The sequence below is a fragment of the Ornithodoros turicata genome, chromosome 3 (genome assembly GCF_037126465.1).
Source record: "Ornithodoros turicata isolate Travis chromosome 3, ASM3712646v1, whole genome shotgun sequence".
Lineage (NCBI taxonomy): Eukaryota > Metazoa > Arthropoda > Arachnida > Ixodida > Argasidae > Ornithodoros > Ornithodoros turicata.
Window position 1 is genome coordinate 103306354 of NC_088203.1, and position 18377 is coordinate 103324730.

The 18377-nt window shown below is 43.7% G+C and overlaps 1 protein-coding gene across 4 annotated transcripts; it reads right to left on the reverse strand.

Moving 5' to 3' along the window:
- Positions 1-106: 106 nt before the first annotated feature.
- On the reverse strand, positions 107-18350 carry LOC135389051 (heterogeneous nuclear ribonucleoprotein 27C-like). 4 transcript variants are annotated; one of them, XM_064619000.1, is made up of 12 exons: positions 18200-18350; positions 17310-17350; positions 14604-14770; positions 13085-13150; positions 12871-12969; positions 11561-11609; positions 6614-6696; positions 5581-5761; positions 4529-4561; positions 3171-3281; positions 1056-1136; positions 107-779 (listed from the first exon to the last, which is right to left on the reverse strand). In XM_064619000.1, the coding sequence occupies exons 1-12, from the start codon at positions 18226-18228 to the stop codon at positions 685-687; spliced, it is 1035 nt and encodes a 344-aa protein (XP_064475070.1). In that variant the 5' UTR covers positions 18229-18350; the 3' UTR covers positions 107-684. The 4 variants fall into 4 exon arrangements, with proteins under 4 accessions (XP_064475070.1, XP_064475069.1, XP_064475073.1 ...); XM_064618999.1 differs by having other exon boundaries at positions 12871-12984; positions 18200-18349; XM_064619003.1 differs by lacking the exon at positions 4529-4561 and having other exon boundaries at positions 3171-3278; positions 12871-12984; positions 18200-18349.
- Between the last annotated feature and the right edge of the window lie 27 nt (positions 18351-18377).

Consider the following 18377-nt stretch of genomic DNA (forward strand, 5'->3'; position numbering starts at 1 on the left):
TTTCCATTGCGATGCGTTTTGAATCGTTCCATAAACAACTCAACGTGTCAACAGTTCCAGAAACCCTTCTCAACTATCAAAATAGAAAACCACAAAGCACACAAAGTGAACCATGTTTCTTTAATTCTCTTTTTTTTTTTTTCACAAATGAACAATAAAGTCAACTGATTTCTACAAGATTAAAATGGATTCTCAAAAATAGTGATGTGTGTTTTCGAACATGATAGTAACAGGAATACAAACATCATCCTACAAATGTTGACTAGTCTTTAGTCTCTTCCTGAGCAGTCTGTCAAAGAAGCTTGACACAGCAACTATTGCTTTACCTTTTAAACACATAAAAACATGGCTCTTTAATGCTTTGACAAACGCTCCACAGTTCTTATCATTTGGAACACCCAACTTGTACTTTAAATGTTTTTGTTACATTAACGTGTGACGAGAACATACACGTCGTCCTAACTCAACACTTTGGACCCTAGGGACAATCGAAATATGGCAATGACAACAGAGTGGATGATGACGGTGGCTCCCTTATGAGCGTTTGTGTCTGCCATTTGCAGACGGACCAAAACACTGAAGGCTGCATAGAAAAATACAAAGGGGGGGTCTGCAGCTGACGATGTTGATTCAAAATGGGTACAGAGTAGTAAAAAAAGGAAAAGATCCTGATCTGAGTGGACTTCACCGTTGGTACGGATGATACGTGTATGCTTGGGAAGCGGGCTTGCTGGCATCTCCACTGGCTGGTGTGGCAGCCTGGGTGCCATCTCCGTAGCCTGAGAAAATGTGGAGCAACACTCTCTATTTGCAATTTCAATACACATAGACATCAATTCATGAGCTATCATATATGATCAGAGACTGGACTCTTGCAAACGGGCTTTGGCAGTGTATAAAAATGTAGTTGTTTGACACAGCATTTCCAGCATTTTCTCTTTCTAACCTTTAATCATTAAAGGTTAGAAAGATAAAATGCTGGAAATTTTTCTTTTTTTTGTGTGTGTGTTTTTTTTTGGGGTAACACCTTATAGAGAACACAAATTCATCCTTACCTCCAGCTGCATTGTAGCCCCCTCCGTAAGTTCCGGTTCCACGCACTGGTCCATAGCCTGATGCTGCCTGATTGTAAGTGCCTGTCAATGCATGCAGCAAAATTTATCAATTACCATTGACCAATTTACCAATTACCACTGACACAGTCACAGAGTGCATAGAAACAAATGCGCAGGCGCTTCCCAAAGTGGTATAAGGCACGTGGTTACGCCATTACCTGTATAAACCTAGTATTTACACAGGAAGGGAGTTGCCTCAGGACAGAAGCCGCCGATATTTCGAACAGAGACTGTTCTTCTTCTGGGCACCGTCCTCATCATTGGCATGGTATTTAAAGGGTTAGGTGTGACGTGTTTAAAGGTTCATGCGAATTGTGGGTCAACAGCCCGGAGGGAAGAAAGGTCCGTACGGGTTTTTACGGCGGGAGTGAATGGCTGCTTTGTTAGAGTGTTTGTCATAATCCCCTCCACACTCTAACAAAGCAGCCATTCACTCCCGCCGTAAAAACCCGTACGGACCTTTCTTCCCTCCGGGCTGTTGACCCACAATTCGCATGAACCTTTAAACACGTCACACCTAGCCCTTTAAATACCATGCCAATGATGAGGACGGTGCCCAGAAGAAGAACAGTCTCTGTTCGAAATATCGGCGGCTTCTGTCCTGAGGCAACTCCCTTCCTACATCTCTACCGGTTCGCTGGATTTCTACCCATCTAGTATTTACGCAGGTCTGCGGAACTTACATTTCCTGTTAACCACATGCAGTTCAATGTCGAGTGATACCCCGTGCTACTTTTTTTTTTTTACTCTTCATATAAGCGAAGCGCTCAATGTGCCAAATTTATGTGAAAAACCATGTGGCCTGTGAAGTGGAAAGCATTGGCTCATTTTTAACATGTTTTTCTATAAAAATCTAAAACCCTTTTGGTTAAAAAAATTGCTCCATATTTGCTCATTTTAGCTTACAGAACATTTGTATCACAGACCTTCTGAACTGCCTGAGTGCATCAAGATAGACTGTGCCACTTCAACCAGATTTCCTCTGCTAGACAGAGGGTACCAGTCACTGGTACTTTTTGATTTTAACGTCTCTCAGTTCACTGTTGCAAAATCCTAGTGAGTGACTCAGTGCATTCATGATGGTTGATGTAATACAGCAGATTTTAGCTCGTTGAACGGACGGTCGCATCTGTCTCAGTCGATTTCTAAACTACACTGTTATTTCATTCCTACTGGTCCAAAGGACACAGAACCGAAAATCCCACGTGAAAGAGGAGCACAGTTTGACTGTTATTCGATGGAATACATGACAAGAGCAGACAACGTCAATCCCTAAGAACCAATGAGGGCACGAGTTGAGAAAAGGAATGCTGCGGCCATCTCAGAGTTACGGGGCGTCTGGAAGGCCACCTTCCTCTGAGCGCCGCACTCTCACTCCTCCGCTTAGGGAGCGATGTCATGCCACCACAGTTTCTGCAGCCGCGGCTGCGTTTATTTAATACCCGAGCATTTTTCGAACAAAAAAGTTATCCGGGTAGATTGTCAGCTGATGCCAAACATAGTGGTATCGGTCTCAGATGCGGTTCCAGATGCGATTGTCCCTTTAAATCCAATTATTCAATTAAAAAAGGTCACATTAGGTTTCAAAGAAGCCGATAATCGTTTGCTGATAAAACGTACACCTAAAACAAGCTTCAGGGACTTCCGATGTATTTAAATACCATTTTGATAGCCAAGCCAAGCCAAGCAAATGAAGATGTGGAGGGCCAAACAAGGGCATTACTGGACTTCCTAACTCTCCCTGACATGTGCAGATGCAATGCCAGCACACAAATAGCTACTGTGGGACTCTTCAGGCATGATTCATACTCCGCTTTCCCTCCGCAGTGTGCAAAGCGGCTTGCACAAGTGCAAGTTCCATTTAATCAAATTATCCAATGTGGACCACTTCTGCAATCCAATTAAGCTTTCCCAATACATATTGAAATGTGTGCATGCTCCACGGGACACTTGAAATGGTTGGACTGTGTTGGCCATTATTGTCTTCTGAAAGGATGACTCAAGTTCTAAATTTGAGGGTTTCAAAAATGCGCAAAAACTACGACGATAACTCACCAAAGCCAGCATACATCTGGGAGCTGTTGGGTGCAGCTGGGGGCATGGCTGGATAACCTCCAAATCCAGATGCTGGAGCACCCCACTGTTGATATCCAGGATAGCCACCTGCTGCAGAAGGAAGCATGTGCTATTCGCGAGTTTCCGAAGCCTAAGGCTGCATACACTCGTGAAATCTATGCACAGCAGATAGTAAACTGCAGCGGGTGGATCAACAATGAGAAACAACACGACACAATTTGCCTCACCAACACCCAAGCAAAGAAACAATGATCCACTTTGAGTTTTCTCCTTGGACCGTTGTTTGGTAACTATATGTGCTCAATAACCATAACTGCATCATGGCATCCAGCCGCAAAGCGTCCGACAAATTAGAACGAAGTGAAGCGTAATCCCTGTCATCAAGGTGTCAGTGAAGACGTTATGCATGTAAAAGCACTAACATGACCAAAAATTATTCATGGGAATATGAGCTGGCACTTCTGTATAGATGCTGACACATGGGGACACAACCTCAAAGTTAAAACTGGTGCCGGCTTTTAGTATCACGCGGACAGTATGATGGATTTCGGACTGAAATATGTTTGGCACGTGCAAACTCAAAAAACTAAACTTTCCCAGAACAACAGAACCGCCAGACTATATATAATGGAATCACCAAATGGAATATTTTAGTGGGACAGCTATATTACAGTAGAACCTCTTTATAGTAACTCCTCTTGTAGTAAAACTCTGCTTACAGTAAACGAGAACTGCGGTCCTGATAGAATCCCATACATTCAATGGCACACCTGATATAATAAAACTCCTGATCTAGTAAAATTTCATCATGGTCCCAGAGAGTTTACTACAAAGGGGTTCTACTGTACTAAGAGAGTTTCTTTTTTTATTTATTCCGTGTTAGATGTACAGATGTAGACAGATGGTGAGAGGACAGCAGGAAGCAGTGTGTCTGTGTGTGGGGGGGGGGGGGGATTACTGAGAAAGTGAATATAGCAAACGTGTCACACTTTTGTGCTGCACGCCCCGAGGAAAAGCATGCACTCTTTCTCCATCATTCCTGTTGTAATGTTGCTGACTTAACTGAGAGTGGCACAACTGAAAGCATGGTGCGAAAGCCTCAGAGGTTTGGTTTTAGACCTTGGGTGGTTTCAGACGACATCACGAAAAAAAAATTCATTCATAACACACACAATCGCAGAAACAAGGACTGTTGCTGTCTACTTGCAGAGCTGCGTAATAAGAGGTCTATGCCATCTGGTCCCCACCACCATCTAGACATGGTAGCAGACGTGCTTCTTTCACCAGTGCACCGTGCCAGTCACCCGCAATGCAGATTTTTTACGGCTGCTACTTACCAGGTGGGGCGATTGGTGGTGTGGGCCACGTTCCTGAAAATCATGTACAACACTTTCCCAGTGAAAAGTTCACACCACAAATGATGGCATAAACTTGGTTGCCTGCTTTTTATGACGGGTAACAAAATGTGTCCTGGCTTCCGACTGTGTTCTGTGTAATTCTGTGTAATGCATACAACACTGCTTGTACAACCTGTGTAACATGGTGTTTCACGTTTCTGGTTTCACGTGCGCTAGTAACAACAAAAACGAGACTTCCAAGAACTTCAAAAAGAAAAACTAATTTGCTGCAACAAGCGTAAGAAGACATAGTTAATTCTTTGTTAAAGCACTGTACAGACTTATGCCATTGCTCAGCAATGAGGCTGCAACCAATGAACCTATGTGATGTTTGGAAAATGTGGAGTCAGCCAAAAGGTCCAATTTAATAGTTTGATGTAAGCAACTCGTACTGTGCCACCAAGTGGCTGGCACCCTCGGCCAGATTAAAACCTGCAGACCTGTCTCTAGGACACCCTGCAGGTAGTCCTACAGATTGACATGAGCCAGGCTTAGGCCACTAGAAGCTTTTGAACCCATGTCACACCTACCCGTACCATCACCCCTACCTTCATAGGTCTTTACTGGGACTCCGTTTGCTGCACCCAAGAATAAAGGATGATTGAAGACTACAGAATCTCTTCCACTGCCCACTTAGTCACCAAGCTACAACAAACTATGAATGCTCAGTAAACAAGCAATATGCACTGTGCAACTGACCATCCAAGAAATTCTGTCCCAGAACAATTCCCAGTTTTCCAGGTTGGTAGACAACCCCATTAATGTAGCTGTCAGGAACCACAACCAGTACTTTCACAAAACGTACTTCACTTAGATTCCTTTTCACCCTCACTAATGATTGCAGCTCCATTGCAGTTTTGATTGCAGCTCCACTGCAGGAGTTCTGGTGTACAGAGCATCCTGCAGAGGGCGTGAAACACAGAGCACCACAGCTCCACCTATATGCCACTCGGTCTCTATGCACCTGTTATCTAAGTGGTGTCAGTGCTTACCCTGGTAGTTTGGAGCCACGGGTGCTCCATTCATTGGGGGAGGAGGGGGACCACCTGATCCACCCCACCCCTGAGGGCCACCCCCACCAGCTGGACCTCCTCCATCTCCCCACGGCCCTCCACCCGGGCGCTTCATTGGTGGGGGACGGGCATTCCTCGGCTCCGCACGTTTGCACTCCACCTGCACGGACACATGACGCAAAGTGAAAGTGCTGGAATTTTAATATTACCTAAAGATAATATATTTAAACTGCAAAGTCTGAAACAAGCCCTTGAGGTTGGCAACATGTCCCTGAGCTTGGAGGAAAAGACAAAAACGGACAGAACAGCAGATCACCTTGCGCTGTTTCTTTTGTATTCTGTCCCTTTTGTCTTTTCCCTAAGCTCAGGAAGATGTTGTCATTATCGAGCATACATAGGGGTCTTCGTTTTTGGGTTTTAATGATTTTTCAAATTCGAGGGGTAAAAATCGGGCGTTACTATTTACACACGAGAATTCAGGAAGACATCGGGCGCTATGATCTCTGTTTGATATGTCGTCGGGGAATTTTCGGGTGAAACGAAAGGCATATGAAACAAGCCGCTGCTGTGACAACGGGACAAGAAACAATAATCTTTATATTTCCGCTCGGAACTGGAGAGTATTCAAACACTTGCCCGAGCTCCACAAAAGTTCGTCTTTGACTCCTGCAGGAGGGGATTGTAAATGGAGGACAAACGGGAGGGAGGAGGTTGTCATAAAATAGCTCTCTTTGCTGATATCATGATTCACTTTTCCCACGGTTTACCTAGAACAACAAGCTGAACGACCGCAACTATTTCGGGTAAATATCGGATTTTACCCGAATTCTTGAAAATTTGTTTGGTGGGGGGGGGGGGAAACTATCGTGAAAAATTGGGTTTAACGCGAAAACGAAGAACCCCCAACCACACACCAGCTTGCTAGCCGATTATGATGAACAAAAACACGTGGCCAGCAAGCTGCGATGATACATCCTGCTTGTCAACCAGAATCCACAACAGAACTGTGTACCTGCTTATCTTTGATTTGGACGAATCGCTGCTGGGTCAGCTTGGAGACTGCATCTTCTCCTTCGAACACCAAGAATCCAAATCCTGTCATCAAAATAACATATTGTCCCTTCTATGAGCAAAGTTTCAAGCTTAAAAAGGAGCAAGGCATATAGCATTCGAGCCATCGCATGAGCCGTTTGCAATGTGAGATGCTACGAGGTCACGTGCAGCAAGCGCGATTCTGTCATTTTGCCGGATTTACAAGTCTCCCTTATAGATAAACAAAACATATTTACATCTAATGTGTTGCATGTCATGTGAAGCTATGTGCACATGTTTAGTAATGGAGTCAGTTTAGTCTGTGTGTAGAAGCAAACCAACACATATATACCTCAGAACATGGTTCCTAGTAATGTACTGCAATAATTAAATTCACTTCCATACCCAACAGGTAGTCCTCACAAAGATAAATTCTCTCTGATAACCTGACCAGATCTGAAAAACCACATCAGCAACATAATAGAGGACTTTTGCCCATCTGATAGTGTGTACTGTGTCCATCCCAATGTATTGTGTTATAGAACAAACAAGCTTTGCTTTTTTCTTGAACAGAAGCATCAAGTTTGCCCTCCATGCAAGTAGAGGCCTACTGCGAGCAGGAAGTGATACAGCCATGAAAGGCACAAGTTTCATTTCTTCCCCTTTAAACCATTTAATGTTTCCAATACCACCCTCATGTTCAAATTTATTTTTTTAAGACTTCTCGGAGCTTTCTTTTGACTGCCTTCACCATTTTGTGCAATAAATATGGTGTGGAATATTGTAAAAAAAAAAAAAAGAACAGAAGCATAACTCAATTTACTGGGCAAATAGCGTCGACAATAAGTATCCAGGCGGTATAAACTGCACCAGGTAATGTTACTTCTGGAAATCAATCATTGCAGAGCTTGTAACTTTGTTACATTTTTAGCAACACAACTTAATCCAACTTCTCCGAGGTGTTTTCACTAACACTGGCATCCTCTGCATCATACGGTAGGAAACACAAATTTTCTTCACATGTTCACAAGTATCACGAATAATTTCCTGCATGGACAGGCCCACTTCAGTATGCACCTCAGATTGCAAATGGCAGCCATGACACAAGCAGGTCAGCTTTCAACATAGGGTAGTTCCCTCCATTTTACTTGGGTCTTGCCCCATTACATGCTGCCCAGTTTTACTACTGTCTGAAAGTCTCTACATAAACATAAAAAGTGTTACGCATTTTGTGTACGCATAAGCTGTGCTTTAGTGAAATAAGTATAAAAGAAGCAGTAGAATTACATTTAAGAGTGCTTGAAACCATGCTTAACTCTTTCCTTACCGCGCCCAGAGAGTGTCGATCACCGGTGATCGATGGTTTGTGAGTCGCGCTACGCGGCCCTCCGAGCACATATGGGTAAGCGGTGACATTTGGTGGACAGCGCAGACACTGCAAATTCGGTTTCCGTTTTCGTTTTTAGCTCGTGGTAGCGATTGATGAAGCTGGCTCTGCGCAAGGAGGATTTTATCTTGGACGCGTTGTCGTCTTTCCGCGGCGCACCTCTTCTGCAAGCGTGCAATACTCTTAAGGTTGGTTTAGAGTCTGACGTAGTCTTTTCCCGCGTTCCGCGCCAACAGCTAGCGTTCGCTATGCCACACTTCCTCATCCTACCGGGATCACAGTCGGACACGATTTGGCGCAGCGCAATGAGACCACTACCGGATATTTTCGCATTTCGTCAGTGGGAAAGCCAGGTCCCCCAAACTCGCCTCGGAAAAAGCGTGCAACGAAGAAGGCCGCCACTAGATACCCCACTGTTGCTGTTCCGGATCACTTCAGCGCTGAGTTTAGCAGCAAAATGTTTTTGTTGTTTCTGCGAATGAATCTAGTCTTTATATGTCCAAATAAAACGCATATAACAACTTTCTGTATCGTGTTTCACTTTTTGGTCCCGTTTTTAAACGTGTTGAGCGATCGGAAGGATCTAGTGCACGGCTGTATGCATCACATAGCGTACCTGTCGTACCAGGCGCCGCAGGCGCAGTCGTCTGTTTCTCCTTCGGTGACTTGGCCTGGCTTGGATTGTGCTTCAACTGGATCTTTAGCACGCTACAATCCAACGCAAGCCAACGTCTGGTAACAATGGGGTATCTAAGGGTGGCCTCCGGCATTGCACGCATCGGGATAGGAACAAATACATGGGAAAATGGCGACCTTGGGGGACCTGGGGAAATCAGTCCCATCTGGTGGCTGTACACGCGTGCTGGAATCCCGACTAAAGACAGTCCGTGTTCCCCCATCATTGGCACTGTTATGTTTTTACTACAGTAATACGGTTGGTACCCACAAACATAGACAATGAATTGAAGAAGAAAGCCGCACGTCTTCCCAGCTGTTCTGCTTCTTTTTCTTGTCTCTGTAGTCCATCAGTCGTGTATTATATAGGCACGGATGTTCCTTAACAGGTCCGGCGAAAAGCTCAGTCGGCGACGCCATGTTGGAAAATGAGAGTCCACCGGAGCCCATGCAGTGCACAGCTCGCTGGCCACTCTACTCCCCTGACGGCGGCTGACGTATGGAAACGTTGAGCGTATCTGCGTATCCGTATCCGCGAAACGTTGACGTATCCAAGCGTGTTGCCGACGAGCCGCGCTCCGCCGAGTGTTGTCGAACTATGAACTCAACAGCGGTGTTGCACTGCGCGGCGTTACGCCCTGCTCCGTCGGACTCTAAACCAGCCTTTATTTGAAGAGTGTTTGGGGTCGATTAGTTTATTAGAACACATATAACGACTCTGAACATGCTGGGCAACCAGAGTTTTGTCCTGAATATAAGGACATGTAAAACTTGCAATGTTGCTGTTATTCCTGCCTCAAAACCATACCGGGAGGTATGGAAAAGCGGTCAAATAGCAAAATGCCGTATAAGGACAGGAAAGCTGAGTTTGCAGGTAATGTTTTCTGCAGAAATTATGCTAATTTCTGTTTTACACCTTCAAGGAACTCTGTCACTCAATGGCATGCACGACAAGAGTGTCAACCTTATTTTCCACAACTCTGGAACATCTTGACATTTGCAGACATTACTAAAGAAAAAAAATTGCCGCATTTTGTACATTTTGGAATTTCTAGCCCAATATTTTTCTTCGACGTACAGGCATATCTTCACCAGTATTCGGCTGTTTGCACAGATTTCTTTTCTGTGTTCCGAAAATTAATTTTGGAAATACATAGATAGCTTCTTTTCTAAAACCTATATCATTTGATGGGACGCTCAGTTAGGCAGTCTCCTTTATAGCAGCCTATTCTAATGTGATACTGACAGCCACAAAAACTATATGTATTTGTCGAACCTCCCGAAAACGGTCGTTTTTGCCGCGGTAAGGAAAGAGTTAATAAATCAAGCAGTCTATCAGGACTTACGACGCACTAACCTAAGAATTCGAATGCTGGGAGCAGATAATAGGAAAATCATGCTTTGTGTTAATACAGACTATTAGCAGAAATACAGCCCGAAATATCAACCAAAACAGTCGATGTAGAAGAAGACAGATGTTTCGGGTCACTGAAACTTTGAATTGCGCGAGCATTAGCCAGTCGGCACCAGTTTTACAGTCCAATTAGCGCCAGTTCTAAGCACCCGCAGAACATCTGCCTTACCTCGACTAGAGATACTAGTTAGTGGAGGTTGTAAAAATGAAAATGGTTTCACAAGTCCGGTAAAAGATACAGGGCAGGATGGATAGGAAGTATGAAAGGACAGAAATCAAAGTTAGAAAAGCCTAACCAATCCCATACCTGCAACCGAATGTATGCATTACAGAATTCCATATCAAGCCTGACACCACCAAAGGTGATTGGGCGATAATTCCCTCAGCTACACCTGCCCAGCAGGGAAGTTTCCGGAACCTCCATGCAACAGGATGGGCTACGGATAATCCTACCTCGAAAGAGACGACTACAATCCAAGGACCACTACTAGCCCCAGTTAGAATGCCTTGGCGTTCATGCAATGCCAATCTACTTAAAGAGTTCTAGGTTAATTTCTAGACTTTCTAAATTCTAGTCTAATTTGTAGGTCTAGATCTCATTACCATTGGGGACTGCCCTGCGCACTTTCTTGCATCAGTGCCGCCACTGGCTTTTGCCTGCGCCCGACGCCGTCTCAGAACATGAATCATGTGTACGGCCGAACATGAGCCACATGCGGAACAAGAAAACCCATCGTCCACATGTCAACTTAATTTACAATCCTATCTAAGCTTGTAACATGCTATTCACTCTTAAAATTTGCACAGCTAAAAAAAAAAAAAAAATGAAAGGACAGGTAAGCAAAGGCTCCAGCATCAACAATGCCAGCACACATCCCACGTGTGCACACATGGCAAACAGTGGTTGCACAAAGTGTTTTACATTGCAAATACTCTCGTAGCCAACCCTTACTGTTGTAGACAAGACAAGCACAAGTAAACTGACAGCTTGTTACTATACTGGTAGCCGTTAATTTTCGTGATTCTAAGCACCTTCCTCAAACGCTAAACTCAGTTAACTAAACCCCGTTTCACATGAAGAGTTCAAACAGTTTTAAGCTGTCGTGGTGGTTATCATAAATGTTGAGGCACACTTGCATAGCACAATTTATAGTATAATTCTGCATTATAACAGACACTGAAGAGTCTCTCTCTCTTGAGATAATAAAGTAATACATAGGTACGATCATAATAGTGCAATACGACACTTATTACGTGAACATACAAACTGTTCTCTCTTCCTATATTACAAACAGTTAGCATCGAGGGGTTCTCAGAACCACGAAAACACTGGCAGATGGCAAATTACATTCTAAGAGTTCACTAGTATTACTGGTCTTGCACAAAGCTCATTCATGACTAAAAGACTGTACAAAACTGTGGCACGAGCTTAGAGTAATACCGGTACATACCTCTGGAACGCTGCTGTTCATGATCAAACATAATGACTACTTCCACGACCTGAAATAATAGTGAGAACCATTTAAAGCCAGAAAAATGATGTCACATACTTCGATGCTCGCAGACACATCACAAAATATTTGGATTAAATTCTCAGCCAATGATTAATTATTGAATTTGGCAGCACGTGCTTTCGCTGGGGTGGCATCATTGTTAGCAACTTCCACTTTCTGTTCTGCGGAGCAACGAAGCTACTGACAAAACTAGCTTGTTACGTTTTACGGTGTCTCAGAACCATTCCCAACCACAGTTATCTCAATTGCACACCCCTGTGACATCTGCCACAATGCGGTTGCCCCTGCTTAAGTCACAGTAAAGCCGAAAGTAAATGCGCCATTCATTTTTCATTATTTATCTCGGCACTCTAGCGGATGAAATTTTCCGTGCCGCATTTTCACATAACCTGCAGTAAAATCTGTTGTGGCACATTATGACCTTAGTTGTTGATTAGCCATACAAACTCTAATCATCATCAACATCATCGTAACAGTAGAATGTCAACATTTGGGCTTTGTATTTGGTGTTCAAAATTTCTCAATTTAATCTTCATTAACATACACAAAGAACAATCGCTACAACAAACTATAATAGTTTCAAATATCATTACTGTCCGTTCCAAGCTTTGACACTGCATAATGTGTGTGCTCAAAGGATGTTTAACCCTTTCCGGTCCTAAGACAGAGTATCGCATAGTTCATGTGCAATGATAACCCCACTGCCATTTCACTGCCTGCCCACAAGTGTTTATACAAATGTGTTTGTACTACAAATATGTTTTGCTGAAACATGGCAGTCCTCCATTCCCGCTGTGTAGACTGCCATATGTCAATCTTTCAAGTTCATAGGCACCTTGTGGCTTTATGTTGCATTTGTCTGTATTCCAGCCTCAGAACAGTGTGCTCCTCATGTTTCATTATTTCAACAGTGCCACGCAGAAGTGATCCTTTTGTGCATTTTTGCATGGTGGTTGAATATGTGAGATAGTGCAACAGTTCTGAGAAGGGACACGACACCCATAAGACACCCATAAGACACCCATAAGACTCCATAAAAAAAGTGATGAAAGAGTGCAGATAAAATGAAATTCATAACAAAAAGAACACAATGACATGCAAGTATCTTTATGAAGTTGAATAAAGCTCAATTGTTGCAGCACAGCAATAGGACCAGAGATGAATAAAAACGGAAGGGAAGATTTTTTTACACCTAAATCCGTGTGCGTCCATGATATTTTTTTTTTTTTGCAAATAAAATGACTTACCTTTCCATACTCTGAAAAGAACTGGCACAACTCTTCTTCTGTGACAGCGGCGGGCAAGCCACCAAGAAACACTTTGCACGGGTTCCCTTTCTTCGCACCCTGGGAGACAGGGATCTGAATTAGTAGGTCAAAATGTTTTAGTCCATCAGAAGTTCAGTCAAGAGTCAGCGGTTCAAATATAATAATATATAGAGGAAGCAAAATGCCTTCCTACCTTGCTGTTGTCCATTCTGGCTGGGCCATTAGATATGCTGCGAGGGTTGCATGCCTTAGGATCAATCTGCAGAAGGGTAAGGACAAGAAATGTATCCACAGCACTGCCACACTGCGGCAGGACGTGCATGCAATTCATTGTGACCCAATTCAATAAGGATTATACAGAAGCAGTACAGTCTTCTACTTTGTGACCCCCCATACACACACACCGATATTCTTGTTCCCCGAAAGGTTTTTTTTTTCTTTTTTTCACCCCCATACCCCCGTGGATGCTGGCCCTCTCTACAGGTGGAATGGTGAAGGCAGGAAACAGTGAAAGTCGTCACAGCTAACATGTTGCTTTCGCCAGCAATGTAGCCGATTACACATGCAGCTGTCAACCGTAAGTTTATTCGTTTGTCTTGCAAATGCATTACTAGCTCATTCAGCAATGCTCCATGTACTTATTTGGGAGATATTTTAAACATTCCAAGACTACCCTGGGACGGAGGAGAGAGATGTGGAAAATCTCGAGCCATGCATTTACTGACTAACTTCTATGTTGCACGTTACACTAGACTAACATTTTCACAAATTCTGGGTGAAAAAAAAAATCGAGAACAAGCACAGACAAGCCACTACTTTGAGACAAACCATATATCAAAACCATTCTTGTGGTCCCATGTTACTTGTATCTCAGTTACACACCCTTGTGATGTCTACAGACGTGGCTAGCTCATGCCTACATCACTGTGAAAGCAAAGCCAAATACTGCTTGTTTTTCATTGTTTGTCTCAAAAACTACGACATTCTGCTGGACAAGATCCTGCGTATGGCATTTTCATGTAACTCGCAGTCAAATACAACTCCAACCGCAAAATCAGTTAATCGTTCTATCGTGTACTTTCAAGCTTATGCTATACAAGCGTTATATGCTCCAGAAATGCTACAAACTACTAGAAGGTGCTGCTCGTAGGATGAACATGCTGATGAGTAGGGAGTGACTTTTTCGATTTAAATGCCTTTCTCAGATTTGGGGGATAAAAATCGGACGCTATCTTTAAATCTGTAATTCGCTGAGAAATCTGGAGATAATCGTGCCTTTGGGTGGTCTCGGGTGTTTTTCTTTCTCCTTCTGTTGATTAAGTCATTTCCTATTCTCTCTCTCTCTCTCTTTTTTTTGCGGGATCGTGACCTTCCAGTGGGATCCCCGAAGGCATAGACAGCGTTGACACATATGGGTGTATTGCTGGGAACGTAAGTGACCCATTCTTACACGTGTTACACGTGGCAACCTACGTTCGTCTTCAGTGGAAACGTCCCTTCAGGATTTCATAGTGGCTGGAATTCGGGGAGAAACCAGGTTTAACCCGAATTGGTCGGAGGTCGGTTCGGGGGGCAATAACCGGGCGGCTTAACCCGAAAAAGGTCCCTACTCCCTACTTACAAGCAAGAGACATTAAATGACACTGTAAGCAATAATTTGGGCATTAAGGGATACGCTTTTGTAGCACAGAAGAAGAAGAGTGACAACGTACCGAACGTCCGTCGAGTAAATGTGGTCCTCCAGCGAGGGCGAGAGTGACGCAACTGGGGTCCCTGAATGTGACGAAGCCAAAGCCCCGAGAACGACCAGTCTCCTTGCTGCACATCACCACGCAGTCCACCACGTCTCCAAACTGGGAGAAGTACTCACGAAGTCCATCTGAATTAAACGACCAAACCGTTCTGAGCTTGGCAGGAAATATGTATCACGGGCAATAGAGCTCATTAAAGGAGTACAGAGGACCATCCAAAAAAATTTCAGATGAAGACGTCTCATGAAAGCGTGTGTGTCATTATACCGAACAGCGCGAAAGGTTTTGATGTGTGCAATTTGTTTCCCAGAAAAAAACTCACATAAACATGGCTCTGCGTGTTCACCCAACTCGCCACTCTAGGTATAACGAGGATGAGGAGGTATGATGCCACGTCACCGATGACGGTATAAGGAGAACTCGTTCTGGTTCGCCGGCCAGTGGGGGTCAGCTCCTTGTCCCTTTGCCGCCGTAAACCAGTTTTGCCAGCTCTCCCGGAGAATTCGGGATAGGAGGAGCGCCCGAATCATTACCAAGCCAGGAGAAAGGCTTTTTCGGAAGCCCGAACAGCCGAGTAGCAGACGACGGCGGAGTAGCAGACAGCATTTCTCTAGGCCAATCAGCGAGCGTTCTCCTTATAGCGTCAGCGCGAGGTTCCAGGCAGATCACAGGCTGGTACTGCTCTTCACCACCGTTGCGCACGGTCGCTTTTTGCAGTGTACTTTAAATTCAATTTCTGCGATAATTATGACTCTGTGATGTGAATTACTTCGCATGGTGCATCTTACTGGCCTACTTAACAGTTTTACAGGAAGAAAACAAGGTGTTAAAAGTGACTTCTGCGCTACTTTAAAGCTACGCTATGACTGACGAGTTGTGGCCCACACACAAGAGAAAAAGTGTGTAATGCAATAAGTGCACACAGTCTAGTTAGCCCCCCCCGTCTCAACGCTGATACCCTTATCTAACTAAAAGATATTACAGTCAAACTCCTTTATAGCGAACACCTTTTTAACGAAAATACCACTACAGCAATTTTTTTTTGCGGTCCCGCAGGAGCCTATAGGTCCAATAATCGACATCCTTTTTAACGAAAATACCTTTACTGCGAATTTTTTTTGCTGTCCCGAGTTTCGTTGTAAAGAAGTTTGACTGTACTACAGCTGATGCCTTCTTAACATTTCCAATGGGCTACTCCGCCTGCTAAGCCTTGTGTGCATGCGGGCTTGCATAGTTTTGTAGCAGTGGAAACTTTGTTACGATTATTACCTTGCTGCAATTAGGAAGCCTAATGGATCCATTTTTAGACCACTTTTAGCTCAGACAGCTCCAGAAAAGGGAGGTACTGCCAATGTATAGGAATGGACAGCTTTTAATTTTTCATTTACTGAAACAATCCGAAAATTTCTGACACCATTTTTTAGCTCTTGATACATAAACTGATGAAAGTTCAGGTGTCTGCAGTGCCACCATTATTTTCCACAGAAAGAAAGAAATATGGTACTTTTCTTAGATAACTTTGTGCATCCACTCTCTATCTCAACTGGCCGCTTTTTTCGGCCTCACACTTTCCGCATTACCAACAAAGCTCAGCTGTACAAACAACTTCCCCTCTGCACACCTCTACAAAATTATGGCATTCATTCCACCTGCTGCTTGTTACTACAAAGATTTTTTTTTATCACAATTTCTTCCTACTTGGCAACTGTTTACACACATACCATACAAGGAAGTAGATAAGAGACATGTTTAGGTCAACAAAAAACGAAATGTTCAGAGTAAAAAAAAAAGTCCAACACACGCGGGAAGGCAATGTCGGATTTTACATGGAGCTCGAGTGTGTTAAGCTTGTATGCTCTACATCCAGAAATATGCAGCAAAGGCAAAAAATACAATTATGTGCCCCAAAGATATATTCAGCTATCACAGGCACATTAAACTTTGCTGGGGCTTCAAGCGTATGTTTCTTGGAGTACTACTTGGAGTACTACTTGGAGTACTACTTGGAGTACTACTTGGAGTACTACTTGGAGTACTACGGTGAAAACTACTTCAGCACAAAACCTGTCATCAAGGATGTCCCCGTATTGCAGCCCAATGGCAGAATTTTTAAACGTGCGCGAACTGCAATAGTTCATGTAGGAGGAATAGGCAAGCTGTGTAACTCGCTAATTAGATCTTTTCCAACACAGGGTGTACAGTATGTGTTTCTTGTTGAACGAGTACATTTCAATTCAATTAAAAGCATGAAATATGGAACAGGTACGTTATAACGTATATGCGAACACACCGAGTGTGCTCAATCCGCACGAGGCGTACACGTTTGAAATATCGTACGTAGAGAGGAGAAATGACACGTCGGGAGATGGCGGTCCCGAACAAAGTTGAACAGTCAAAGGAAGTTGAATTTACACATCAATAAATCAGAGTCGTGAGCCTCCTGAAAGGACGGCAGGTGATAAAGTAAAGTTATGGCCAACGGTACGGTTAACACATAATTCAATAGCTGTGCCCGCAAGTACGCTTTTACTTTTTCAAAGGCCACCTCAAAAAGTCACGGAACAAAGGCCACCTGCACCTGAAGATAGCAGACGGTTTACGCCAATCACTGAAATGCAGATGTCTGCTGCAGGTGAACGATGAGTCGGCGGAATCCGTTTCTCTTACCTTCTGTGGTCTCCCAGCTCAAGCCTCCGACAAAGATTTTCCTGAGAAAGAAGTTTAGAATGTTAGTGTGAAAAATATGTTCTGGGCATTATCATCAAAATAAAGGCAAAACATTTTCTGTATTGTTTCACTTCCCAGGGAAATGAAGGTCAGGCGCAACAGTGGAAGGAACGCAAAATTTCTAGGATTTTCGGTGGGTAGCTCCAACTGGTTCTCAAGCTCTACGTGCATGATTTGCCCGAAATGCTTAAAACAGGAGGCCCCACTCAAACAAGTATATGACGATATGTAACGCAGAAAAATTGCGTACCTGGTAAAAGCGCAATGCAAGCTATTCAACTATCTGACAGAGTAGAACATATTAATCGGTGACGCGATACGGGTTTATGCTTATCACAAGAACAGCCGGCACAGAGAAAGCACCAAATATTTCGCAATACCTACAGCGAAATATCGATGATATAACAGCGAAACCAGTAGGACCAGCGCAACGTTGAACGAAATGCCTTTTTTATACGTTCGATAGCACAAGAAATCAGTAGCTGCGCCCAAGCCGGCTTCAATTGTGCAGAATTTGCGAACTTTGCAGCTTTCGAACACCTGTTTCAAATGTTATAGCGTGCGCTTCACGTTGATTGCTTCATATTGTAACAATAAACCTAACTTCTATCAAAACATTCACCTCAGAGCGCATGAAAAACCTCAGAGAGCCTAGTGATTCACACTTTCTGAGTAGACAACAATAATCGCAGTTAAACATTGAGCAGTAAGTGTGGTGGTGCAGCAACCCGCGCGTAGGGTCCGCCGGTTAGAACATCACTTCTGCTACACGTGTCAGAAAAAAAGCTCAAATCACGGCTCCATTAGTGAGCTGAGTGCCGACTACATACCCTTGTTCTTCTGGGTCGCGACGTGACATTGCTGTAAGTTCACGAACAGGAATAACTTTACGTTGTACAAGCTTCCAATTTTACCACATCTGCCGCTCAACAGGAATGCTATGACGTTCTAACGACTAAACGGACACCCTATTCGTATGCACACACGTATGACTGCGTATGACCACGT

Bases quoted from the DNA above. Each gene is read 5' to 3' on its own strand.
- LOC135389051 (XM_064618999.1), bottom strand. From the start codon at position 18,228: ATGTCACGTCGCGACCCAGAAGAACAAGG. The intron at 6,697-11,560 runs GTATGTACCGGT...TTTTGATGACAG, and splicing joins TGAACAGCAGCGTTCCAGAG to GATTTGGATTCTTGGTGTTC. The intron at 4,562-5,580 runs GTAAGCACTGAC...CATGATTTTCAG, and splicing joins CGTGGCTCCAAACTACCAGG to GAACGTGGCCCACACCACCA.